The 26764-nt window shown below is 38.7% G+C and overlaps 1 protein-coding gene across 2 annotated transcripts in view; it reads right to left on the bottom strand.

Moving 5' to 3' along the window:
• Positions 1-431: 431 nt before the first annotated feature.
• Positions 432-26764, bottom strand: part of phf24 (PHD finger protein 24) — a 30210-nt gene continuing 3877 nt past the window's right edge. The window contains exons 2-9 of one of the 2 annotated variants that reach the window (XM_061698503.1): positions 20271-20680; positions 16403-16588; positions 12008-12086; positions 11394-11596; positions 9678-9844; positions 5197-5229; positions 2793-2870; positions 432-1740 (exon numbers count right to left, since the gene is read on the bottom strand). In XM_061698503.1, the coding sequence (XP_061554487.1) occupies positions 1644-1740; positions 2793-2870; positions 5197-5229; positions 9678-9844; positions 11394-11596; positions 12008-12086; positions 16403-16588; positions 20271-20678 (1251 nt within the window). In that variant the 5' untranslated portion in view covers positions 20679-20680 and the 3' untranslated portion in view covers positions 432-1643. The remainder of the gene's footprint in view (positions 1741-2792; positions 2871-5196; positions 5230-9677; positions 9845-11393; positions 11597-12007; positions 12087-16402; positions 16589-20270; positions 20681-26764) is intronic. The other variant, XM_061698504.1, reaches the window with a different exon arrangement.

The following is a 26764-nucleotide window of genomic DNA, read 5'->3' on the forward strand; positions in this document are numbered from 1 at the left end:
GTTCGCATACACTTTTGGTTCAATAAATCTTACTGATTGCTCATCGTTTGTTGAGTCTGCTCTGTGATCCATCCTTCAGCCGTTTGCCAGCAATTCTAGTATTTGCAGCACATGCAGTCAGCCAGTTGTCCCATAGGTACAAAGATAATGAATGTAATAAAAAAAATCTCTCTGCTTATTTATTTTATTAGAGCATTGATATGTTTCATATCTCTCAATTACTGTCTCTCAGACACAGACTAATCCTTTATTAACTCATCAGATTTGTGAAACATTGGCTCTTAAAAAATGAAATTAGTTAAATTGGCTCTTTGACTTGAAATTATGACATGATATTCATTTTAAACTCTGCGCTCCATGCCCTTGTATCCTGTACAATATTTTATTAATGAAAATGGAGAAAAGACAAAAGACACTAGACCTTCCAGGAGAGTAAATGCCATGCATTTATTTTAGCACTGTGACATCCCTCACACGATCATGTTTCATGTCAATCATAATTAACTCACAAAGCAGACCTAGCTTTAAAACCTAATTACATGGTGTACACACACATATGAAGCTCTTATAGTTGTTATGCTCTTCGCTCAGTCATTGTTATAGCAATCTTGTGTGCATTTAAACTTTCAGAGAAAGTTGAACATTTGTGGGATTTCCCAGTTCACTACCACATTTTCCATATTAACAGCCCCAGAACATATTATCATAAATGTCTCAATGGGGCTATGTCACAGTTGTTCAACACCTTCTTGCACTCTAGTGGCTAATTCATGGAAGATGTTTTCACCTTGTCAAAATATTGCTCTCAGCACAACAAGAACAAGTGTAATTATTGGCAATATATACATGTCACAAACTGGGTCAGATCCTTATTCCAATAAATTGGGAAAAAAAAATATATGGATTAGAGTGAAGATAAAACAGTGTACATCTGAGGATACATGAATAAATATAAGACTTGTAATGCATTTATAATAAATTAGACTAGTTTGTATAGCAGCTCTATTACATATATTTCTGTTTGATAGATGTTTTCTTGCCCGCAGGTTTCATGTCCTCACAGATGCCCATCCGCAATGAAAGTGTGCCAAAAACTGATTTTTGCATGTGCCTCTGTGTAGAGTGGTTAACAACGTGATAGCAAACACAATGCCATTACAGTAGCAAGAAACTCTCATAAAGACATAATGAGGCCCAAAGGAATTAATGCTTGAAGAGTAACAGCCTGTCAAAGTAATGTACCCGCACAGAGAGGTTAGTTCTAGCCGGAGGGCCATTGAGTCTAGTGTTTGTCATTTAAAAGGCGCGAGCAGCCAAACAGTTTATGTGCTTTTACTTCTTCAACACTCTAGGTTTTCAAAACCTCTCTGACTGACTTCCTTCCTCATCCTTCCCTCCTGCGTTCACTCAATACACACCAGTCAGCATTCAAGTTGTTTGTCTTCTTGTTGTTGTTGTTGTTTTTGTTGGCTTCAATATCACACTGTGTGGGCCAGATGCTTGAACTGCTGTCCCTTCTGCTTTATCCAGCCGCCTTCTTCACGGTGTCGTCATATTTTGCTCGTCACCCCGTAAACACTTAGGTACATCCTCTCTCCCTCCACCTCTCACTTTTTCTCCCGGGTGTGGCGCAGGTTCCTGGACTATAGGGGAAGACGGATGTGCATGGCCGAGCTATTGGGACGTGCGGCCAAGATATAGATGGAACTCTCCCTTAGAAAATCCGCCCATGAGATTGGCCTATTGAATACAGACAATATGAAAAGCATTGGGCCACTACTTTACTCAATTACATGCTCAATCACTTACAGATCATTTTACTTGTGCCAGCAATCACAATTACAGTGGATTAAAGTGCATCAATCTAAATTTTAAAAGGGCTTGAAAGGGCTTAATTGTTTTCTAGAATCTGCCATTCTTAAAAATATCTCCACATACACATTCTTAAAAGAATCTCTATCGTCACTTGAGTCCTGAGTTGTTATTTACACACAACTGCAGTACATATATGAAATAAAATACTTGTTGATATGTAGAAGCATGCCTGTGTTGAAAAGTGTCAGGAAGCTTCAGAAAATATGAATGATTGATTTCTAGCAATCATTGACTGCAAAGGCTTTTCATCCAAGTATTAAAAATAATGGTTATAATCACAACCATGTCAATTGTCCAAATGCTAAAGCTTAGTTTAAACCTCAATCACATCTTTATTTGAAATCCATTTTAGTGGTGTGTAATTGCTCCATACGTCCTTTTTTAAATAGCCAATCACAACCATTGAAGAAAAACAAATCAGTTTGACAGTTTGAGTTGTATTTTGGAGTAGTTATTTTGGGTAATGATCTTTTTTTATTATTTTATTTTATTTTTTTAGAATTTCTTAAGATCATCTTGACGTATCTGCCTTCTTTTTCATTTGCGATTTGTCATATGCTACCGGTAAAACGTTAGATTTTGAACTGTGTGTCAAAATGTTCTCAAATGAATATTTAACTTGACAACTTGCAAAACAGCGTACAGCTTTGCTGCTTCCCACTGAGCGGCATTTATGATATTTTGGTATTACTACGCTATATAGATTTATGAGCGGGGCAAAAATATCAGAAACAATTTCAGCATGATATAATGCACCCCTCAAATCATATAAATACATCTGTCAAAACAGAACATAATTGTCTTCAACTCTTGTTTTGGATCTCATTGGTGTTTTTAATCCTGTTTTACACACTGTCTTTATCTCTATGCGCATGATTATATATTTTTCAAAGTCCACAAATTTAAAGAGTACAAACCGAATGTCATCAGTCTTGCTCTGTTCACTGCTGGAGCTGGTTGGGCTGCTTTCACAAATGGGACCAACATGACTTATACTTGTACACACAAGAGAAACAAGACACAAAAACACACACAGAAAAGTGATTATACATTAGCACCGTCAACAGAGCATTGTTTTGTACTGAAACAAGGAGATGGAAAAATAATGTGAACTGTAAATGCTGTTTTATTGTGGCCAGGATTCATTTAATGCCGGAAATACTTCACTTGTAACCAATGTTGGTTAACTCACAAACTGAGGATGGGATAAGTCTTAGTATTGTGTTAAAATCTGTTTTAGATCATATAAAAGACTGAGTTCGAAACCTCTACAAGGTTCTCAGTACTACAAAAAAAAAAAAGTCTACTGCAATGTGTAAAGGGATTTTAATAATTTGTTTCTAAATAAATCAAATATGTGGGAAGATAAGTGCTGAAAACATGTGCAAAGACCAGAACAATTTAGTCCTAACTTGTTAAACTCTTTGTCATTATTTCAGTTGTCTGTCTTTTTGGGGCATGGCTAAAACCAAATACACACTTCAGCTTTCTAGCATCAGTCGGCCCTCCCCCTTTACAGTACTAAGCACCGTCAATCCATCAGTGTCTATCATCGCAATTTCGAGTTACTTAGTGATAACAGCTTGGCCCGTTTCTGCCACTACAGCATGCAGTTAGCTATCCCCCGGAACCGCATTGGCGTCATAGTTTGCAAGCCTGTGCACCAGCATCGACATCGTCCAATAAGTCACCGCCTCACTTGGTTTTGTGTAATACATTATGTGGGTCCACATAACAGAGTCACTTCAGGGAAAAGTTAACTGTTTATTAAACACAGCGGCACACATTATGCAGCCTGTGGGTCACAGTGCAGAGCACATACTGTGCAAAGTATTTGAGTGACAAGGGAAAGATGAATGGGGCGTGTTTTCAGCGCATTCTGTGGACACGTCCACAGCGTCTGAGAGCTGAGAGAATGTCTAAATTTTTCACCATTTTGAAGCCTGATTTCATATACTTAGTTTTGTTCATCTTAGGCAGTATTGCTCTGCTAAAATTTCATTGTACCTATACAATGACAATAAAGATATCTTTTTTTATTCATTCAAATTTGACAGGCTTGTTAACAACACTTCTCTTTGGTGTGACATTTTTATTTTCATTTTACATTGGCTTGAAGCTGTGCACCATTAGTAACTTCAAACTTGTATGTTCAGGATGTCCTAATTCAAGAACCCCCTGTCAGGTGTCTACCTGGCTTATTTTTAAGACAGCCTAACCTGAATTTTGACATACTGTAAATTGGAATGTGGCAAATGTCACCAACCTATGCTAAAGTCAAAATTACAGAAAAAAAGATACATAAAAAACAATTCTAGGCCAAAAATAATGTAATCTACCAAGTCCCTATGTCAGTTGTTTTAAACCAGGGAACTGTTTTTATTTTTAAACCAGATGTAACCCAAATTTGTATGTAAGTCAGAACATGCCTTAGTCTATCACAAATCTTCACTAATGCAGTAGTAAAATAATAATTATGGTCAATACTTGGATGAAAAACCCTTCTTGGCCAGGCATTAAACAATCAAATAAATGCGGCGGCAACTGAGCGTGCCTTTTTTGCCGTGTGACGACCTATTCTTACGCCATGTGGTATTTATAACGTCAAGATGTCATATGTCGGGACTTTTGTTGGCCAAGAACACTGTTAAGTGTTTACCAGGTTTGTTTTTTCTCTTTGTCTTGTGCTCACTAATTTAATGTTATGTTTCCAAAGTCCAAAATATTTTCTCACTATGTCTAACCAGGTTATATAAACACAAGATATCTGTCTTACGTGTCACTGAGTAGCCAAAGTCTCCAACATCTACAGAATGATTTATCACTATTATTATTTTTTTTTTTTGGGGGGGGGGGGAGTCTGAATTGTCTGACCTTTAAAAAAACAAACTCAATTTCACTATCACATAGCGCCTCTGCAGTACAGCTGCCAAAAGCAATATTTAGTTTTTGCAATTTGCTCATTATTGAGCTTTAATTAGGTTGCACTTTAGTGTTATGTGGAAAACTAATGAGTGCGCATGCTCAATCTAATTTAGATTTATCCATTTTATTAATAGATGGGGCTTTTAATTCACATGTTTAGAGGCCAGCCGCAAATCTTACGGAGGATACGGTATAAGAAGAGCTCATCGTGTGAAGGGCTCACACGCCTCACGTTCACTTCATTCCAGGGGCTGCTTGTGTCGCTGATTGCAGCGTGCTGGTCAAAAGACTAAATGGATAGGTTGTCTGAGCATGCATGATAAGTATTGCAGAGAGTGCTTAGGGTGTCGAAGTGATAAAAAGGAGATGAGCCGTGCAGTGCTGAGTCAAACTCACCCGCAATTCATAGGAGTGCAGAGTCCCATGAGTCTGTGCGGTTGGTATGTCACATGACGAACAGGTGAGCGGGATGGAATGGTGTAACATGTGAAATAAGGCATAAGAAGATGGAGATGAAGCGTATGCACGTTTGTCTCAGTAGTGGAAGCATTTTTATCCAAGAATCGATTCCAAGTACTTCAAAAGATAATCTCAAAGGTTCCTTCTTCACAGTGAATACTTTTTAACGGCAATGTAAATATTTTATATGTCGTTGATAATACTGCACATAATGTAATACATTTTAGAACTTAAATAATGCATCATTGTTTTTTTTCCACCACTGACACACAGGCAATAAAACGGCTAACAGTGAGTATCAACCAATTAGAGACTGTCAGATGTGATACTCATACATATGCACTGCTGTCGTATCGTCTCCCTTCGGGTATTAATGTGACAAATGTGCAGTCTTCGGTCACAAATACAGAGTTCATATTGCACAATATTGAGCATGTTTCCTGAAAGCGCTTTGAGCCAAATGAATGAAGAATCAATACAGTTGGGATGAATGCAACAGTGCCCATACTACCAAGTCTCGTCCAGTCAACTTATTCATAAATGCAGCCTATGTTGTAATGTGCTATGTACTGAATGATGTGTTTTAAAACAGCCTCATCGAAAGACTTTCTATAATCTACTATGTTCAGACTTATTGGTCCAATTTCTTTGCATTTAGTGTTAATGTGCATTAATGACACACTGCATCACATTTATGTGCCTTTTCTCATAAGAATTTCGTACTACTACTACTACTACTAATAATAATAATAACTGATTGTGTAGTCAAGTGGTACATTTGCCTGACTTCAGTGCAGGCAGGGTTCAGTTCCCACTCAGTGACGGTGTGAATGTGAGAGTGAATGCTTATCTGTCTCTATATGTGCTGTGTGACTGACTATCGACCAGTCCAGGGTGTAGTCCATAAGTCAGCTGGGATAGGCTTTGGCTCCTAGTTACCCTGAATAGGATAAGAATTACAGTATACAAATTGGATTGATTGGTAATAACTTGATAGTGCCTCTCAAGGGACCCAATGACACTTAACCCAAGGGGACGATTAAAAAAGTACGTGCATTTGTGTGTGTGTGTTTATGACTTTTACTGTCCTGTCACTGTATATTACTTTTACTACTGTTGCCTGTTGTATTCATAGTATTTTGAACAACGTGTAATGTAAAGATCATGAGAAAAAAAAAAAAAAAAAACCTCAATCACTTATTTTTGGGATACTTATTTTGTGAAAATCCCTAGTCATAAATTCTATACAATGACCACCAGACTGTTTCAAGTACAGTATGCTGTATTGTCTCATATGTATAACAAATTGCTATTTAAAATATAAAAGTCGAAACCAAACCACCATCACAAATATTTACATTTTTTAATATAAGTGCATTGCTAAAGGTGGAAATAGTGTAATCACAATGGTTATACTAGTGAGAACAAATCTTTGTTTAAAAAATGTGTTTTGCATGCAAACGCGGTTGTTGAACATTAAAATATATACATGGAAAAACTGTTAAATGAATGCTTCACACTTGAGATGCTGAACATTAACAACTCATCTGTATGGTTTTGTTGTCATTACCGTTTTTTTGCCCACTGACTTCAAATAGTTTGCATGAAAATAAGAAACGCCAAAGAAATAAATAAATAAATAAATAAAAAAAGAAGTTGAAGAAGAAGTTGAAGAAGGCATACTTTGTCTGTGCCTTATCATTTAGGGCTGAATTTCAAGTTGTTCGACTGCCAAACTATTTGAGTTTTGAGGGTCCATCGCCATATTTCCTAACCCCAACTAATCACTTTGAAATTATGAGAAAAAACGTTTTTTTTTTGTTTGTTTTTTTTTTGGTTTTTTTTGTTTTTTAAATATTGTTTTCTATGCAGTATGATTGCAGCATGTTTGACATGTTTTTGCAGTGCACTACTGTTGGGTTTGTGCAATCTACCTAATGCAGTGATAGTCATTGTAGCTGGAAAATCCAAAATCAAACGTACAGTACTGTAGATGAAGTGCAAAACCTTGTATAGATTTGTAGAACCATTTTCATGAAGTAGAAGCATGTGATCGTCTAACCCATAGGTGTCAAACTCAAGGCCCGGGGACCAGATGTGGCCCGCCACATCATTTTATGTGGCCCGCGAAAGCAAATCATGCTCGTCAACTTCCGTGATTTTTGCTAAAATCTGTAACCAAATCCCAAATTGTCATCATAATAAACAATGATGTTGAGCTGTTGCATTTTTCTGTTACCAAACCCTTCTTCTACAGTAACTTAAACAATACTTGAACAAACTATTATCCTTGTCTTCTGATTTCAAAACTAGTTATCCCTCAATTTGTTGTGTAATGGTAATATGTTGTGGTGATTAAAGATTTATATGGTTTCACTGTTCTAACAGCCCTCTGAGGGAAATCATAACTACAATGCAGCCCGAGACAAAAAAAGAGTTTGACACCCCTGGTCTAACCTCATAGAGGAATTGCACAGATGGTCATAAAAACAAACGAGCCATGCTTAATCGAAAGCGAAGACTTTGGACTCAGGTGTACGGACATTTGTCACGCTGAGTCATTTGCACCAGCCTGCATCCTTCATAATCCTTATTGGGTTTTTTTTTAATTAAGGGTGAACTCTTCACAATGATTCAAATTTTAAATGGTAGTAGTTGATGTCCCAAAAGTGTAAATGCAGTGATGGCTACGTATATCTTTCAATTCCATGAGACATTGAAGCTCTCAAAGACCACCACACCATTTCAAGTATAACACTGTGTGTAGTCTCATCATTCCCTCAGGTAAGCGCTACCGATCAACGCAAACTAGAACTAGTAGACATTCCAACAGCTTCTTCCCTCTTGCGATCAACTTCTTAAACACCTAACCTATAATTCCATTACAACAAGCTGGCAATTTTTTGACTTGAGTTCGTTGTCACATTTCTGTGGGGCCAATTATGTACTACTCGTGCACTCACTGTAGTTGTCTCGCCATGCTGAACTATTTGCATATACTGGCCACTCATGCCAGAGTAGCATCTGCTCCATTTGCACACTGATTGAGGAGTATCTGTAACATTTGCACAACCAACATTGTCCCAGATGATCGCACTACTCGTCACTTTAAACCGCATACACTCCTTGAAGTCTCAGCGCCCTTTGCACAATGGTCATTGCACCGGACTATTGCAATATTAGTCGTTCGAACTGCTCTAAGTGCTAGAGGACTCTGCATCTTTTTGCACAATTGTTTTTTGTCAATGTCTTTATGTCCCCAAAGTGTTCTGTAAATTGACTGTTTGTTGTACTAGAGCGGCTCCAACTACCGGAGACAAATTCCTTGTGTGTTTTGGACATACTTGGCAAATAAAGATGATTCTGATTCTGATTCTGATCTGGATAATAAATGGCTATTTATAAAATGTCACACTGAATCGAGCTGGCATGCAGGCGGCTACCACAACAGTTTCGATAATGCAAGTGCATTAGTAAAGGTTGGAAATATTTAACTCAAGATTATTTTTGTAGTGATACACAACACTTGAAAATATGTATTTCTATGAAATATGTATTTGCATGAAAACATGGCTGTTGAACGTTAAAGCAGTGTATGGAACAACTGTGCGAATCAATCAATGTAGCTAATTAACATGAACAACACGTGAGTCTTGAAATACACAATGTCTGGTAATTTTAGTGTGCATTTAAGATTGTCCAATCATGTTCACACAGGTCCGCTGATGTTACAGAGCAGTCCTGCTCGCCAGTTGATGATTGGAGGTCAATTTAACGTCTTCTCTAAGATGGTGTGTGAACCAAATGAGGTCAAAGATCGGTTAATTCCAAGATTTGGTATTTTGAGTTGTTAAAAATCAAATGCTTGCTTGTTTTTCTGAATATTATTGTTCAATATCTTGGAAGCTCAGCTGGATATTACGTAAATATTTAATTCGTGATTGGTGCACTTAGCATTTCTGCATGCAATGCCAAGCTTTTTGTTCTGTTTAATAAAAACTGTGATCTCCATGAGGCATGACCTTGCTGCGATGTATTGAGTACACACAAGACTGGTGTGGTGTGATTACAATGTTAATGAGATGATGTTTTCTCATCAACAATTACACGGTGTTAACTCTCCAGAAATTATTGTGCTTTTGTATTTTATAAGCAAGCGACAAATGTATTTAAGCACAAAAAGGATTGATTAAATAACAGTTCCAATTGTGAATGAATAAAACATTTAACAATAACCGCTGCTTGTTAAAATTCGGTCATGTTTAGTACGGAAAGAACACAGCATATTAAGTAGTCATCTCTGGACGTACAGGGACACAATTATCTAATGCTGTGGTGAAATAATCAAAGTCAGCATTTAAAATGAATGATTTAAAACATCCTGTCTGTTTGTGATACCTCTCATTTTGTGCGCTCACCTCACGTTGCAGGACTGCGAGTCTTTGCTGAGCTTGGTGAACCAGGACTGCTGGGCCTGGCGACATTCTGCTCTTGTGATCAAGCCATCCTCATCCAAATCAAGACCCAGGAACACTAAGCGAGCAGTGTCTCGTTCCTTCGCAGTCAGCAGGCGCACAAGTGAATTCTAGGGGAAGCAAATAATATCTAGAATAAGATAATGCAATGACTTACTGCATGCACATGCAGAATCAGAAGTCTCATTTCATTTGGGCATTTCCTAGCCATTTTAAAATAACAAGAAAAAGCCATCCCTCCATGTATCCATCCTTTTTCTAATGTATGTAAACTGGAGCTTACCCAAGCTGACTTCCAGTCAATCAATGGACAAAATTCCAGTCACATTCCACCAGACACATCACAATCTCACACCTACAGTCACTGAGATGGATTGGATTCACCACTTGGATTGGATTCACCACCACAATGACTTCAATTAATTTTATTTCCTCAAACAGTGTTCCTCTAATAGACGCCAATACAAATGCCCCAATTAGAAGCCTTAAGACAAATAAACTTGATTGGGACAGCGAGCCTGAAGTGGCCCAATAGCAATTGTGATATTGATGAGTTTTTTTTCTTTTCTTTTTTTTCCCCTTTATTTTTCACATCAGTCTCAGCAGAGCATTTTTCTCTGAAATGGGTCATATTCATCTGTAGCCCTATACTGGATACATACCTGATATTCTTCAATGTGACCACAGTCTGATTGGCATGTCACATTTCACCTGACATCTACATCGCTCTCCATGAAAGTCTTAACGAAAGGCATTGACAAATGCACCCAAATCCCTGCCTTGACATCCTGAAATGTTGGATTAAATCTGTTTTTGGAGGCTTTCACATCACAATCACACCGCTCTTGGCTCCAACTTCACTGTTGTTTGGAATATGCTAATGTTATTGTAAGACGGTCTAAACTGTTTTGGTGAGCGCTAGACTGTTTGGCAAAATAACATGAGGAACCCTTGTGCCGTCTGAAAAAAGGTGTCCAATTTCGCAGTGAGATTGGACATTGCATGGTCCTCACAAACAATCAATGTTTTAGAAGTGAAGTGCCATCCATCCATTTTCTGAGCCGCTTCTCCTCACTTGGGTCGCGGGCGTGCTGGAGCCTACCCCAGCTATCATCAGGGAGGAGGCGGGGTACACCCTGAACTGGTTGCCAGCCAATCGCAGGGCACATACAAACAAACAACCATTCGCACTCGCATTCACACCTACAAGCAATTCAGAGTTGTCAATTAACCTACCATGCATGTTTTTGGGATGTGGGAGGAAACCGGAGTGCCCGGAGAAAACCCACGCAGGCACGGGGAGAACATGCAAACTCCACACAGGCGGGGCCAGGGATTGAACCCCGCTCCTCAGAACTGTGAGGCAGACGCTCTAACCAGTCGCCCACCGTGCCGCCTAGAAGTGAAGTGTTTTTATTTAAATAGAATTTCTTTAAAATCAGTTCTATTGCTTTAATACTTTTCTTTGACAGTTTGTGGTAGATTGGTTGAAGATTGTGGTTGGTGTAGCACTAAACGTAACATAATAATTTGATAAAGGATGACAGCTTCACTGTTGAAAGGTTCCAGATAGTTGTTAAGAATTGAGCGGAACACTGCTAACAAGTAACCTTTAATATCAAATTACCAAATCCCAAGTGGACTCCATTCTCTTTTTACCTCGGTGCGAAACTTTCTCAAAACTGCCAATGATTCAAAGTAGAGAAAGTCCGACCACTCAATGTGACCCTTCTTCCCAGGGTCCAGGGTTGCAAACTGGGCAAGGACTTCTTCCTCCTGCTCATCGGTCAGGTCCTTATCGAACTGCTGCTTGGATACAAAGTGGTGGTACTGCAGCAACTCGTCTGACACCAGGCACGACTCTACAGCGACAAGGCACAATTAATCACATAATGTACACTTTTATTAGTCACTGAGCGCATTTCTCCAATTATAATGAACTTGCAGTGACACTTTTTAGACAAAGGAAAAACCTCCCCCACTGGTCCAAAGAAGAATACTACAGATCTTTAAGAATAATGAGACTGAGAGCAATTAATGTCACTGTTTGACTGTAAAAAATATATATTTAAAAATAAAATAAACATTAATTCTAGCGGTAAATACTATTTTGAGATAAATCTTCCTCATTCCCCTAAAAGTGATTAAGAATCGGATCCATTAGTCTTCTTATTTAAAAAAAAAAAAAAGTGTGGATGCAACTAACACCACCCCTATAAATAGGTTGTCACATGCCATATGAGCAGTTTTCACAGTGTTATTCAGGGACTCACCTGGAATGATCTTACACTGCTTAAAGGTCTCCATAAGGCTGTACATTTCTTCCTCTGTAAGCAGTAGGTTCAAATTATCCTGCAAGAATAGGAGAGGCAGGTAGGATTATTTTTGTGGTTAATTGGCAAATTGGGGCAGTTCTTTTATAGCTCATAGCAATTAAAACACTTTACACATCACTCAAAACATGATTATAATAAGACAATGACTAATAATACAGAGGGGAAAAAAAGAGATGTAAGTTATATTTAGACATCAAAATCCTTTGCATCGGCTGCTCAGGAAGTAGCTCGGGAACTGAAAACCGTTTCATGCACGGCAAGGGTGTCAGATATTAAGCACTTAAAAAAAGCCAATATAGAAACAAATGAACAAGGTGTAATGTGGTCTCGCCTTGTGATTTAATTCTCTACTTGAGCTCTAAATCAAGTATATGTGACGTTATTCAGAAGAGTGGACAGAAAAGGGGTTGGGCAGCAGCAAATAAACATGTCACAGAGAGTAATGAATGCACTACTTGAGCTGTATTTTCAACTTGATGAAAATAATTGGTAATGTAACCTCCATTAGCCTTAAATTGTGGGACAAGTGTACGGTCATTCTAATGCTTTCAGCATACCAGCTCCAGGCAAATTCTTGATATTTTAAGCGGTTGAGCTCTTTCAGGCAGTTGCAAGGAATCAGTTGCCACAATGCCATATATCAATTAAAAGGCAGTGTGCCTGGAATTAACCCTTGTGGAACCTTGCACTTTGTAGTAGTGTTTGAATAATGACTGAATTGCAACAATGGGAGCTCTGTAAAAAAATAGTCATCCATTTTAGACATCCAATTCTTATTCCACAATGCAGTAACATTCATTTTTACGTTTGGTCAAAATGCTAAAAATGACCTTAACCTTTGCCTAAAAGTGGCTGGCTGTATTTAGTGGCTACTGAGGCTACATTTGAAGGCCAATGTGATCTTCTTTTCCCATTTTAGTCAGGATGCATTGCTACCGTCTTTCATGACTTCCCATATTTTGAACGTTATTGCAAAATATGGCATCACAAATGTTAATTATTTTTTACTCATTTGAGCATCTCATGCGTGCTATTTTAACCTTCGTAGAATCTTAAACCTTCTTCCTAGACTGTCCCATTCACAAGCATTGACAGCTTGCTTTCGCAGGTAACTTTGAAGTTCAGAGAATCTCTCCTTAGCGTAGCCTGGGTCCCTCTGAAGGCTGAAGGTTGAAGGCCCAGAATTGGGACATGATAGTTCTCAGCCCATAGCCTTAGGAAGAGTGAGAAGGATGATGATGATGATGATAAACCCTTCCCTTTCTTAATGGCTGGCATCCATCCAAATGTCTGCCTTGAGGCCTTAATGTAAATTCACGTTCAAGGAAAGCCAATCCAAAGGAATAAATGCTACAAAAAACCCAAATATATATATATGTGTGTGTGTGTGTGTATATAAATAAAATTATATATACAATAAAGACCTTTCTTTCCTCACTCTTTCTCACTGAGACAGCAATGTCTGCATTCCTCTCCCAGTGAAGTATTCAACAAAAGACAGAGGACCATTCAGGGTCTTTTCGCAGAGTGGCTGAAAGCCCCCCTAAACTGCCTCTCTGAGTCTGTTTAGCATTTGGTTTAATTTCCCAGTGCTGATGGACCACAGCAAAGTCTCTACTTCACAGTGAAGGGTTCTTGAGCAAAAACACTCTTCGGCCTCTTGCAGGAATTAAAACAGACTATATTTTTCTAGCAGGGGCATGATCAGCAAAGGCACTGCTTTCTGCATACAGCCTGAATATGTTTTATTGCTCATAAATAGAATGGAAAGTCCTTCAGAACTTTACTTTCAAAGCTCATGGCCTTTGATTTCATAAGCTGCAATGACACATGCAGCATGCATACGTTTCAAATTGATTAGAAGTCATAGTATTGAACCCGTACCTTCAGTACAGGCATTTAGCAGTGAGAACCCTTCACAAATAGGTGCCAATATCGTTGTTTATTCAATATTCCAATGTTATTCAGGTATGCCAAATACAAAGGGCTTTCTGTCTGGTTTGAATACTAGTATGTGGCAATTAAAAGGAGAATATGGCTCTGAACTCGCAGTAGCACATTTTTTTAATATTCTGAAAAAGGCCATATACCCAATACAGTATTATTAAGTATTAATGACATTATTAAATATTTAATGTTTTGACTAACATCGGTTAAAATAATTGCACATCATGTTTCCACAAAACTTTGAAGAGGCGTGTCATAGGGTTTATTAAAGACCAAGTTAAGGAGTGGGTTAAGGAATTGATTAAAGGTCACATGCCTTCATTTTATGTTATCTTATTCATAATGTTTGATGTCCTTTTATTGGATTCGCAAGCTAATTTGGTTTGAAAATGCCCAGGATCCCCTTTTTTAAGCTATTCCATTTGATCTTTTACACCTATCAATTGAGATAAAATAAAATATTCAAATATTCAATATGTTAATAAGATTTGCTCTTATTGGATCATGTTTATTTTTAATTTAAATAAGGAAAACCGCTTTGCCCTGACTGGTCCTTGGCAATATCACTATATAGTGGCAGCCAAGCATTCGTAGCAACGTAGTGTTTGGATCCTTCAATTGTGGGGTCTAACTATCATTGTGTCCTGCGTTCCCATTCACTTGAACAGAACTGGCGCATGACATTCATAGCGTGCACACAGTTTGGCGGCAATGACTGCAAGATTCGCTATTTCATCCATCCATCCATCCATCCATCTTCCGTTCCGTTTATCCTCACGAGGGTCGCGGGTGTGCTGGAGCCTATCCCAGCTATCTTCGGGCGAGAGGCTGGGTACACCCGAACTGGACGCCAGCCAATCGCAGAGCACATATAAACAAACAACAATTCACACTCACATTCACACCTAAGGGCAATTTTTAGAATCTCCAATCAACCTACCATGCATGTTTTTGGGATGTGGGAGGAAACCGGAGTACCCAGAGAAAACCCACAGAGGCACGGGGAGAACATGCAAACTCCACACAGGTGGGGCCGGGATTTGAACCCTGGTCCTCAGAACTGTGAGGCGGATGTGCTACCCAGTCTTTCACCGTGATGCGCTATTTTATCCACAGTTAAATTATTAAATTGTATATGGAGTTAAGTATTGTTGGAAAACACAACCTATGTACTGTATACTTTATAGACTGTATTTGTGTGGCTTGGCAGTAGCCTCGACTCGCTCGCTTAATACCGAGAAATGCCATGTGTGATAGTGACCAACCAGATGAAGCTTTGTGGGGAAACAGCTAATCTTGTGTGGCCCTTACCTTGGAATAACCAGTACCACAACCTCCAGTACAGGATAGGAGTGGAGCAATTTCATCACTTCACCACTACATCATAATTTGTAAATAAAACAAGTTAAAAGAGTTACAGTCTATTATATGCTATTAAATAGAATTGACAAATGTAGATGCAAGTGCACCATTTATTTCAACAATGTAATTATATCTAATTACATGGATGACTAGTCAAAACAGCTTCAACAATAACCTCTGAATTTGGAGTGTGGTGTTTTAATCATCCCTTTTCAGCGACTGTTTTGTAATGAACACTCTTGCTGATGGTAAAAACAGAACACAATTCAACACTGACTCACTTGTGAAAACAGAAAGCAAGAACTAATTTGGCAAATATAATCAACTTAATAGTGAATTAAAACTTTTAAGACATAACAGCCTGGGGTGCCCTAAGTTTAAACACTATAACCTCCTAAGATCCAGACTTATGAACGAATTTATGAATTATTTATACACAGAATCAGATAATCAACATGAATTTGTTTTATCATCTACTGCAAACTGTAAATATAAAAGGTAAGCCAATGTTATGTTTTAATGATTTTGAAACCATTCATTGCTTAACAAATACATTTAAATTCCAAGGGCCCAAACATGAACTAATTATTCTTTCGAACTAATATGAACTATTGAAATTTATCTGTACAGTATGTTGCATGGCAGCAGTCATCAAGCTAAACAGTCTGTCCGTGGTTAAACAACCCCTCTAGTTTTGATATTTTGGAATTAAAGTCCTCTTATTCTCACCACTTATATATATATATACTGTATACAGTCATTTGTCCGCTTTTTTTTTTTTTACATAGATATCACACAGATGTGCACTACAGCATGCTGCATGTTGGCTAGACATATTACAGAGCAATGATTTTTGCTGACATCATATTTTAGATTGTTTCATGAATCCACGGGCCCGTTCCATATTGCATAAAGTCCTTGTGCTGGGACGGTCGGGAAGGACACAAAGAATACACTTTAAATCAATTCCATGCATTCTTAGTGTCCTTGCGTTCTTTTGAAACAACAAATGACAGTGCTTACACAATAGTAGCAACTCCAGCCGGTAACTGTGTGAGCTGTGTCTCTCATCTCCTGCAAGGCTTCAGCGCGCAGGTAGCCCAACTCCCTCAGGCAACCGTCATGGAAGACTCGAGTGCAGATCCTGCACGGATAAAGGTCGTCGGCGGTCCAGACCTCACATACGTCACACATCTCATCACTTGGTGGCTGAAGGTGAAGAGAAATTGGTTGTGAAATTGTGACTTTGATTGGGAATCATGGTGAATGGGCACATGATGTTTGGAAGCAAACTGTGATCTCTCCAGCAAATAGTCCCACTTTTTATATTTTGCTCTATAGTGGAGAAAGGCATTTGACTAAATAAAATTATTGAATAAATAAAAAAGTATAAGGAATTATTCAGTTAATTATAATACCTTTTAGGATGCACTAGTTGTGCAGTAAAGATTGCCTAGTGTGATTCTGGCCTAAAATATAAATTTATTTCCTTCCCATAAATTATCTCTGAAATTCCTGAAATCCTCTTCCCACACCAGTGTCGTATTGAGCAGATTAAGCTGCCCATGAGAGTTGTGAGATAGTGGAGGTGTGTGTGACTGTGACACTTAAGGGTGGGGAAATTTGTGCTCAAGGGCAACATTTGAGTTTTGAAATGGACAGATGAGCAAAGTAATTGGTAGATGAGGTAGAAAAAAAGGTAAAATTTATATTTTAAAAAATAGTGGTGACATGGTGGATGACTAATTAGCACATCTGCCTTACAATTCTGAGGACCTTGGTTCAAATCCGGCCTCGCCTGTGTGGAGTTTGCATGTTCTCCCCGTGCCTGTGTGGGTGTACTCCGGTTTCCTCCCACATCCCAAGAACATGCATAGTAAGTTGATTGAAGACTGTAAATTGCCCGTAGATGGGAATGGTTGTTTGTCTACATGTGCCCTGCTATTGGATGGCAACAAGTTCAGGGTGTACCCTGGCTCCCGTCCAAAGTCAGCTGGGATAGGCACCAGCATACCCTAGTGAGGATAAGTGGTTAAGTGAATGGGTGGGTGGATGGATGAAAAATAGTTCATTTTAATAATAAAATATTTTTTATTGCTATAATTAATTGTCTGCAATTGGCTGGCGACTGGTTCAGGGTGTACCCCGCCTCCCGCCCAAAGGTAGCTGGGATTGGCTCAAGCAGCCCGCGACCCTAGTGAGGATAAGCGGCTCAGAAAATGGATGGATGGATGGATGGATAACCTTGCGTCCTAGGATGATGAATGAATGTATGAATAACCAACCAACAGATTCATTAAAAAAATACAAAAACGTTAAATGTATATCCCAGGCATTGGGCGGAATACTTGCATTTCCAAAACCATCACTTTCCAGGAAACCAAAAAAAAAAACTACTGAAAGTTTGTTGACCCATTAACATCGCATCGTCATAGACAGCAAGCCAACAACAACAAAACATAGAAGTGACAAAATTTGGACACGAGAGGTTTCAGCCCAACACTGACGATATGTAAAATGGTTTATTTTGCAAATATCTGTTACTTTATTACAATTATTCATTTATTCAAAGTCTCCCATCTCTTGTTCAACTAAAATAGACTCCAGCTCACCCACCTAATAAGGACAAGCAGTATAGAAAATGAATTGATGGAGGGCAATAAACATAATACAGCTATCAACTAACTAACTGGTCAGTATCCGGTCTGCAGTAGTTTTGCTTGGTTTTTTGGCTTGTTTTGTTTTGTAGATTTGGAGCTTGTTTCTCCAACATTTTTGTCCCCAAGCCAAGTCCTTCCAATTTTAATTAGTTTACCTGCCTTGCCTGAATAATAGCAAGGCAGGTGGAAAGGATTAGTTAGTAAAAATGTAATCCTGTTAGTTAGATGGCTAATTAGAGAGGAATGATGTGTTCCTTTGTCCATTTCCTGCTGCCACCATTAACCTCCAAAAGCCAATGGGCTGTCTCACTAATGAAAATAATCACATGAACCTTGGCTATTTAAAACCAGAAACAAAGCTCCAAACCTGTTTTATCACTTCTCAAATGCCACAGCACCAGTTTAAGGACTTTGACCAACACCACCAAGGACTCCTCTTGTGACCTTACTCTAAAGAATACCACAGCTGTCTTCATTAAAATGATCCATCCATCCATTTTCTGAGCCGCTTCTCCTCACTAGGGTCGCGGGCGTGCTGGAGCCTATCCCAGCTGTCATCGGGCAGGAGGCGGGGTACACCCTGAACTGGTTGCCAGCCAATCGCAGGGAACATAGAAACAAACAACCATTTGCACTCACAGTCATGCCTATGGGCAATTTAGAGTCTCCAATTAATGCATGTTTTTGGGATGTGGGAGGAAACCGGAGTGCCCGGAGAAAACCTACGCAGGCACGGGGAGAACATGCAAACTCCACACAGGCGGGGCCGGGGATTGAACCCGGGTCCTCAGAACTGTGAGGCCGACGCTCTTACCAGTCGTCCACCGTGCCGCCCATTAAAATGATATGTAATATTTTACTGGAGGACTGTAATTGTATAGGAGCTGATTTGACAAAAAAATATGATTGCAAATATCATTTGGTAACTATGGGAACACACATGCCCGTCAATATGTGAGCGCTGGGATTTTCGTTGAGTTATGACCCAGTCAAGCTGCTGCTAAAGGGTGTTGTGTTATGGCTTCTGCTGTAGGAGCGCTGGCTGTTGGATACCTTTGGGTAACTGAACTGCAGTCAAATAGTACAAATATATCAAACGGAGTGTCAGTCTGGTTGGACTTAAGGACTAGCTTTGAAGACTGGCAGATCCACTTCAAGATTCACTATGGCCCTGACAAAAATTATGGGAAATTGGAATGTAATTACTGAAGAGATTAAAGCAATTCTCTTCCCACTTTTAAGGTGTCACTCAGCGATGTGCCAAATATTTAAGCATCAAACTTGGCGCAGCCGAATCGCTCTAATGTCACTGTTCATTCCTGTTTGATTTTTGTTTACTTGTAGTTTCCACTTCATATGGGGGAAATGCTATAGCATCTCAAAATGAATTGTTTTTGATGATGGATTTTCCAGTGTATTAATTAAAAAATATGAAACAATAAGTACTAAATTATCCACAGTTTGTCTGTATGATGTAAAAGCTAAGCTAACCCTAACCCAAACCTTGATTTCTTCAAAATGTGTAGTTGTTTCATAATCTTGAATATACTGCAGTTCAGCAAAAGGGGGCAAAATACGCTGACAAAACTCTGGCACAATGAGAGCAGCATTCGTTCTACTTAACATGACAAGGCATACAATTATTTGACATTAATTACAGACTAAAACCATGCCAAGTGTCTTGTGGTCTAGACAGGCTCTGCGTGGGTAAGCTTTAATCTTTCACTGTCTCTTTTCAAAATTCTTATTTTATTATTTCCAGCCCCCAGAGACTTCTCTTAACACAGTGTTTAGTCTTGAAAATCCACTACTTTAATGGGGTCAGTGCTCCTGTGAACTCCACCCTGTTACACACCGCGTTCCTGCATGCAAGTCACCGTCCCGAGACAGATTAAGCAACCCACGCCCTAGACGCTCTGTGTGAACCGTCCTCGTGCACACGCAGGTCTCACAGCAAGTTTAGAATTTAAAGGTACTTTTTAACTTACTCTCCAACAATGTTGAGGGAAAAGCATAAAAGTTCCTTGCTGAATCATTTGGAACTTCGACAGGGAAAGCAGATCATTTGCTGCTGTTGCCATGGAGACTGAGATTGTACAAATACCTCTTTAATACTATGCCTTGGGGATTTATTATGTGTAGACTATTTTTATTTATGAATTGTACTTTCATGCACACTCTGCCAATGATTTAATTGATATATTGATTAGATAGATGCTCTTTGCCGTTACCTGCTCTTTCTTTGCCAGCTCCACTTCTAAAGGCTGATCGTCATCTGCTTTCCTTTTAGGCCGCACATAAGCAGGCGGTGTGAGCTGATGACTCTTTTCCAGATCTTCAGGCTCTACTCCTTTCCCGTCTCGTAACCTGGACCAGGCCTCCTGGTTGACCGAGACCGAGGCCTGCTGGGCTGCGGACAGGCCGCTGCCACTTTCCATTTCCCCAGCTTCTCCTTCTTCAGTGTTCTTCTCCTCAACGCCGGTTGAGGTTTTGGCTGGCACGCCACTGTCCTCAGCGTCTCCCTCCGCCTGCTTGACAAGTGCTGCGCGGTCCTTGATGCCTGACTGGAAGGCTGAGACCACAGCAGTGCACCTTTGCACCTTGTCCACCGGCTGCTTCTTTGACATGAGCACACCCATGGCTGCACGCAGATGGAGAGAGAAAGGAACAGGGGACACTTGCATGAGTACTCTGAATAAGCCTGAGGGGGTTCACAGAGTAAATCCATCTGTTATCCGTTCAAAACATACTTCCTCATCATCTCTGCACTATTTCGCTATGATTCCCCCACTCAGTTGCATCTGAGCTTTTCATTTCCTGTCTTTAATAGCTAAAGAAATACACACTCATTTTTATTTTCTTGCAGCAGTATCACTCCGTCTGCCCTAGATTGTGTCTTTCATTTCAAAAATGATTTGAAAGAGTGAAAGCTATAGCCGTACATGTTTTAGATGCTAATCAAATTGATTTATCAAGAGTTGTGGTCTTCTCAACAAAAACAACTACCCAGTTCTATACCTGAGCAGCGTGTTCTCACATGAATTCAGTCAGGAATTGTATGAAAGCTTCAGCATTCTATTCTTTTATTGTTTCTAATATTTTCAGCCACCTGAGCATCACTGCCACTTATTTGCGCATTAACAAATCTCCATAGCAATTCAGACCCTGTGCCCCCCCCTCCAAAAAAAATTTAATAATTGTAATTGTGAGACCTGCTGCACATGTAACAAGCTTATATTTCCCCATAATTAGAAAATGTTTTGGGTGTTAGGAATAAGATTTGTTGATGTCAGTTTTTTGCTAATTGCAATCTCCTTTACCAAATTGTCATGGCAACAGACTCCACTGAGTAAACACCAATCAACAACACCTTTAATTCTTCTTTGCTAAGAATGGAGGCTTTGCACCTCACTCCATTTTCTATATATAGGATGTGCATGTACGGAATTTCAGTCTTTCCGTGTCTCTACTACATACAAGATACTGTATTTCCCTGATACTATATGGCCATTAGGAAATGGTTGTATTTTTTTTTTTTTACTGTGCATTTCGTTAAGTACTTGGTACAAAACTACTGGTCAAAAATTTCTGGATGATGACTGAAAAACAATGATAGAACAATTATTTGAAACACTTCATCACTCATCTGACAATACGAATAAATAACAGCACATCTATTTTGTGAAATAGTTCATATTTTGATTTAATTCCTATCGTCTCTGACATGCCTTTGGAAAAATAAATCTGTCCTACATCTTAAGTCTTTAAAAGTGCTTGCTATTTTATAAATTATCTCTTCAACATCTGCGGACACATTATCACGGTTTCAGCTTTGAAGATCACGCCCAGTTCACTGTCATCTTTATTGGGTAAGAACTGACCCTAATAACCCAAGATTTTAATCCGTTATTCCTTTAAGATAATTCTTCCATTTCCCACACTTTCTTTTGTCAAATAAAGTGACACCTATAACCTGGAGGAGTTTAATTTGATGTGTTCCCTCTTCAAAGTAATTTCCAACTGGCCAGGGAATACTGCTGGTGTGCCCTTCTCAACTATCTTCAACCTGGAGGTCAGAGTAGGTAAACTGACTTCCCTGGTGAAGACAGCGATTTAATCAGGGTTCAGTAAATCCTAGCCGAGAAACTTTTTGTCCTTTTGTTTATTGAACCATATATATATATATATATATATATATATATATATTGTTGTACTGGATCTCATTAAATTGTGTATACATTTTTGTTATGAGTGTATAGATTGACGGCATCTGATTCAACTATAGACTCTCTCAAGGGTCAGACGATGACTGCAATTTGCATATTTATTCAGGATGTGCAGCATTCATTAATCTGTCATACGAGGATAATTTTCCATGTAAAGGCATGCTTAATTTCGATTGCATTATTAAAATTGTGTTGTCTAGATCATGTTGACCCTGCATTGAATCGGTGGTAAGGAAGACGGATGTCTTTCAAGTAAATGTAATTACATTATGATGTTCAGCAAAGTGCTCATACTTTATTCTAATTTCTACTTCTGTGAGACAATGAATTCTATTACTGAACAAAAAGGCGCTGTCATGGATTCAAGTTGATTACATGCTTCTTGTGGGACATGTTTCTGTGCTCTGAAATCCAATCCAATCCATCTTCACCCCACATAAGTGCTTGTATGAAATTCAATCTCATCTATCAGCAGTGAAATGGGAGTCATTCTCACTCTCTTCCTCCTGGGCTACTCTAATATCCTACAAGCCCCTCATTTGGTCCCAGGCTGCCAGTGAACTCTTGTACCTTATAGACTACAGAAAAGACAACACCCATCTGTATGACAAAAACGTCGGCACAGGTTTCGGCTCCTTAGGTTTCCAAAAAAAGCCACTTGATTACTCATTTTCTGTCAAACAAATTGATTGTCAAAACATTTCGAATATGTTTCTTCATTACAGGCATAGTACCTTCACAACCTGACACACTGTAGAAAAAAAAGTCGTAATTTGCACAATGTGTTAAAAATGTACAGTATCCTTACAGCTTGAAAATAAACTAAGAATATATTCTCTTCTTTCAGGCATCAGGTCATGTACCCTCTCTTACTTTACCCCAAACTACCTGCCAAGTCACACATTACGCTGTGTGGCACATAATGAATAATGCGACACACTTGACATAAGATTAAGATTCAGATGTTTTTCAGTTTACTATGACTAACTGATATGCTGTTAAGAGTCCATATGAAGATCTCTGCACATTATTCCATAACAATAGATCATAATGAGAAGTCTGTAAACAGTCATTATGGCAGTGTCAATTACTTTGTGTGCTACATATGGGCTAGATGCTATGAAGCGGTCAGGGATTAGCTAAGTGTAATAGTTTGAAAATTGCCTCGATTACTCTATTGAGTGCACTTGTATATACCACTAAAATACAATAAAAGCCACCAGTTAGCCGTGATGGTGGCAGCAATAGTAAGAGACAGGTAAAGTTGATCGATGATGTCAAGAAGAAGTAGGCAGTCATCAAACTTAAGCTAAAGCTAAATTCCAGCAATTCCAATGGTTGACACAGAACAGAAATAATATATGGCTCAGGGTATTGTTGGATGTTCTGATTGTATTTGTTACTGCCAATTTTGGGCTAAAGTAAGAGTTGTTTGATTCAAATCAGACCCATCAAAGATTATCAACATGTATAGCTTCCTGAGTGACATAATGTACCATACAACTTGAGACGGAGTCTAGCAAAGCATTGTTTGGACACAAAGGGCCAAAGTCCATCCTTTTTTGGTAAGTAGTAACGTATCATACGCCACTGAGAATAAATGGCAGCTATTCAAATAGTACATCTTCTCTAAGTACATAATAGCAGCAGTGATAATTATAAGGCCTTCGGTATGTCTTCTCACAAAAGCTTGGCACCAGTATTGTAAACAGACAATAGAGATGCCTGCCAGGAGATGCTTGTCATCAGCCTCCTTGTACTCAATGAAATGCAAGATGGATGCTTTGGCTTTGACTTAAAGGCCACACGTTAAAAATGCTTCTGTTTATTATCCATACTGTTCTGAGACTCCCATAGCTGTATGCTGTGCAGTTTTAAAAAAAAATATTTTTACTGTAAGCTTTTCATGATGAATTAATATAAAGCAAGTGTGAATGAGAAACATAACAAAAAACTGTGAGACATTTGCAAGCTGTCAACAGGAAGTGTTTAAAAAAGAATGTAATTTTTCTCAAGTCCATCTTCTGTCCTCTGAATCATTTATTTACCATATAAAAGGTTCTAAGCATCTTTTCCCCCCATTGTGTTCTGCATGAATAAATTCATGCATCAACATTTTCATTTTTAATGAATCTCACTATTTGTCCATTTTATGCATTACTTATGTATGGAGCAGGAATGATATAATGTCAGAGGGAAGATAACCATTTGTATTCTTCACACAGCGTAGACAAGGGAGATGATGACGGAAGGATCTGCTGAACAAACAGGACCTTGTCATTTTCAGGTTAACTTCTGAATATTAAATAGGACCTCTGTGTTTATCCCCCCCCATGCAAAGTTTATTCTGACACAAATGGGTCAGCGCCTTGCTTTGATACTTTTCGTTTGTTAGAGTTCAGTAACCTGTCAGTTTGTCACCTATCAAGCGTAACGTCTTTAAGCCTTGTCGATGCTGAACTGACAGCAGCTTTATGCTGCTCAGCTATTGCAGGAATTTCTCCAAAACAGCTATCTACCACAAATCCGTTTAGAATAGGATGCAATTTTGGTCACTGCAATTGGATAGACCTTTGTATTTATTTTTGTCCAAATGCCCCTCATTTTATTGCAAATTAAATTAGCCCAACAACAATATGCCTCTAAATACACCCATCCATCCATTTTCTGAACAATTAATCCTCACTAGGGTCACAGGTCTTCTGGCGCCTATCTCAGCTGACTTCGGGCGAGAGGCGGTGTACACCCTGAGCTGGCTGGTTGGTAGCCAGTCACAGCCACTAAATACAGACATATCATAAAATTTGGTGATGTGGGTGAATTCAAATGTCTACTACATGTACCACTAAAACGTTTAAAAAACCTGGACAAAAGGTTATTGAAAGATAATGGGCGCATATTTGTCCTATTGCAGCAATTTTCTATGTCAAATCACACTGATTTGATTTAGGATTATCTCCACTGCGGCCTAAAGTCAAGTCAGAACATTTTCCTTTTCCGTATTCTATTCTCACTTTTAAATTTGAACTATCTGGCAACTGTCTGTTTTGTTCCGTCTAAGAAATGGCAGTCCAAATCCAAGAGTCACATTTTTCCAGTGATATCTGACAGTGATTTGAACTAGCTGAGGTGACGGTGGACTGTTATGGGGTGAAAGTGACAATTCTTTGACCATGATATTGAATCTTCGGCATTCCTGTATTGATGGGGTTCGCATCAACTTGTAATCGTTGGTTAAGACTGAATCAACAGCATCTCTGCTGGTTGTAGCAAAGTAGCACACTTTACCACTTCGATTCAGATTCAGTTCTATTTTGCCTAAATTGCTTCAAAACACAATTGATTAAAAAAAATCACTGATCAATGCACTGTGTCAAGATCCACCCTTTAACTAAAGTACCAAAGTGATTAATATCCCAACAGGAGATTATAGTTGGATTCACTTAGTTAATTCCAAATCTCTGTGCATGAACACGCACTTCCTGTTTCAGATATTCATTCAGTTTTCTCCAAACTTAATGTGATGATCAGAGCTACAACCCTTTTAAGTTCATAGAGTTCGTTTTGTTTGAAGACATTCTTACTCCCCATCTAACGCAAGAGCTAGAAGTACTGTTTTGATCGGAATTTGTTGTGTGACAGATTGTTCACAGGATTATACAAAAACTACACAGTTTATTTAAATGAAACTTGGATGGTACGCGTGGTGCAAAAACACATACACTCGAAATTTAAATATCTGAATCAGAGTGCTATTCTACTTTATTTTTAGCTCAAAATTAGCCTTTATTAGGATTTAGTGGCTCAAAGACCTGATTTATCCACTTGTACATTTTAATAGGAATTGTTGACATGTTGGTTAGTGGTCTGGTGTCATGAAAGATGTGCAATGATAAAAAAAAAACATGAAATCTAGAATGATGAAAGAAGCAAAACTTTTAACTGTTTGCAAAACAAAATGATAAAGGACGAAGGTGTGATTAAGGTATCTCAAACTGATTTAAAGGTTGGCATACCCACACAACACTAGACACAATGGTACCATAACTAATAGATACAACACTCCAAATAATCATTATGCTTTTAATAAGTGACATCACTGAGGCTCAAGAGTTATTAAAGTCACAAATTATAAAATATTTCTGTAAGACAAAGGCAATTTCTATCAAACTTGACATCTGTGTTCTCCTCCCCATCCCAGATGCATCTGAATGATTTACATGCCTCAGGTTAAAAAAAGATCAAAGCATTGGGAAGGAAGATAGTGCCACTCCTTAAGTCTGATAGATTCTGACATATCCTGACTTGGGAATGTTATTTTCAAAGCTGCTTACAAAATCTCAGGTTTATTCTGACACAGGATCAACACTTTCCTGAATAAAAATAGAGTGTTCGTAAATTGTGAAAATATGCTCTGCCATTTCCTCTGACAAACTTTAGTGAGAAGGTAAAGTACAAGTGGGAGAGGGAAGGTTTAATATGCATTCAGCCTCTTGAGT

The sequence above is a fragment of the Phycodurus eques genome, chromosome 15 (assembly GCF_024500275.1).
Source record: "Phycodurus eques isolate BA_2022a chromosome 15, UOR_Pequ_1.1, whole genome shotgun sequence".
In the NCBI taxonomy this organism is placed as follows: Eukaryota; Metazoa; Chordata; class Actinopteri; order Syngnathiformes; family Syngnathidae; genus Phycodurus; species Phycodurus eques.